This window comes from Lycorma delicatula, chromosome 4 (assembly GCF_047948215.1).
Source record: "Lycorma delicatula isolate Av1 chromosome 4, ASM4794821v1, whole genome shotgun sequence".
NCBI lineage: Eukaryota > Metazoa > Arthropoda > Insecta > Hemiptera > Fulgoridae > Lycorma > Lycorma delicatula.
Window position 1 is genome coordinate 24,388,538 of NC_134458.1, and position 1,890 is coordinate 24,390,427.

At 33.5% G+C, this 1,890-nt stretch overlaps 1 protein-coding gene across 1 annotated transcript; it reads right to left on the minus strand.

Annotated features, from left to right (window-relative positions):
* Positions 1–874: 874 nt before the first annotated feature.
* Positions 875–1,309, minus strand: LOC142322581 (uncharacterized). Its single transcript, XM_075361657.1, has one exon. The coding sequence runs from the start codon at positions 1,307–1,309 to the stop codon at positions 875–877; it is 435 nt and encodes a 144-aa protein (XP_075217772.1).
* Positions 1,310–1,890: the final 581 nt, after the last annotated feature.

A 1,890-nucleotide genomic window follows, 5' to 3' on the forward strand; every position in this document is an offset into this window, starting at 1 on the left:
ACCAGTATTTTGTTTTACAATTTTTTTTCTTCAGATGTTCTATATATACTACGATGGATATTTTAAAACGTTTTTCACGAGCAGTTGATATATCACGAGTTTTTATTATTTAAAAAAAATAATAAATCTTTGTTTTATTAGTTCAGTACATAAGCTTGAAACTTGGGCATGAGAAGTTTTTACCGTATAGAACAGTTAGATTAATACATGTATAATTACCTTCAATTAAATACACTCGTTTTCAAGAAAAATAAAATTTATTTTTTAACTGAAATTTTTATTTGGATCAGAAAATAAAAAATATTTCCAATAATAGATAAATAATGATAATAAATATTGTCCATTTGTACAGAGATAAGATTCTTTCATGGATTTTTTTTTGCTTTTATTTTTTTATTAAGTTTTATTTTTTTCTTAATTTACTAACTCAAAATTAATAAGGAAAAATGTAACCTGATTTTCTATATAATAACAAAAAAAAAAAAAAAAGATTGTATTATACTATGATGTAAAATTAAACAATATGATTAATACACGGAAAACTTTACTAGCTATGTTCACGCTTTTAGCTGTACAAATATATTATTATATTAGCTAATACGTTGCGATGTCACTCAAAGAAAGAAAGTGTTTGTGTTTTAATTGTGTTTATTGAAGTATTTACGTGCGTACGCGAATAAATCAGAAGGTTTTCCGACGCGAGCAGGCCACATGCGAGAAGCATGGATTTTCTAAATTTAGTCTACACATTTGCAGCGATTGTCCCTGTACTTTATTAATGGTCATTGCAAATGCGAGTCGCACCGGAAACTACAAATGTTTGAATTTGAATGGCATATCTGTTGGAATCAGTTCAAAGTCAGTTTTGTACGTGTCACCGTAAAACTGATGATGAGATACATGCATTAAGTTCATTAGTGGGTGTTGAACGTGGTATAACTGATAGAGTTTGTCGAAAATCACCAGAAAATAAAATGAGTGCGCTACCGAAGAGCTGTTCATTTCCTCTCAAATCTTGTAGTGTTTGATGAAGTCCTTCTAATGCTTTTTTGTGCACCGTAGTACATTCGTCCCGTAAGTTGCCTTTGAGTAATTTACCCGTTCCAGAATTTTTGTTGATATTGCATGTTGGTGTCTCTATGATTTGCATATTAAACGGCAATTTTAATGCTGAATGCTCTGTTCGGCCACCACCCAAAAGCTGCCACAATTCCACATGATGTGATTGCCAGTGCAATATTTTTTCGTGATCGTATGGTTGCCAAAATAACTGAAGTGAGAAAAGTTTTGCTTGAGCCTCCAGGGACATCTAGGAAATACAATCCGCCGCTTTGGCTTGAATTGCATGCGTAATTCTGTCATACGCTATGCGTTGTTCTGGAACCAGTTTCGGAAGACCGGTTTGAATCAATGTATTCAATTCGTTGAAATCAAAGTGTGTTTCTTGTTGGAAATCACGAAAACGTCGTTTGCAGATCGATTCAGCGCAGCCATTCACAATTGTACCAGTGCTTTGTTTAGCGATTGCCAAACATATGTTCTCAATAGAAACCAATGCCTCATTATATACATTTTGTGTGAATTGAATGTCTGGATTTTGATTAGTTGCACGCAAACGATGTAGGATATCTTCGCTCATGTCGTCTTTGTATTTTTAAATGGTAAACACACTGTCAATATGATTGCAAATAATGTGCGTATTTGCTGTCGTTGAGTTGTATTCGATGCATCATCGATTGAATTGTCCCAATGTGCATCGTTTTCAAGAAGATTTAATTTTTGGCAAGCGTCACGATACTTCACTGATACCGTTGCACACACTTGACCGTTTACGGTTCTCAGTTGTTGGAAGGATGTCGGTCTACGTACGTTGATTAACAGTAAAAGCAT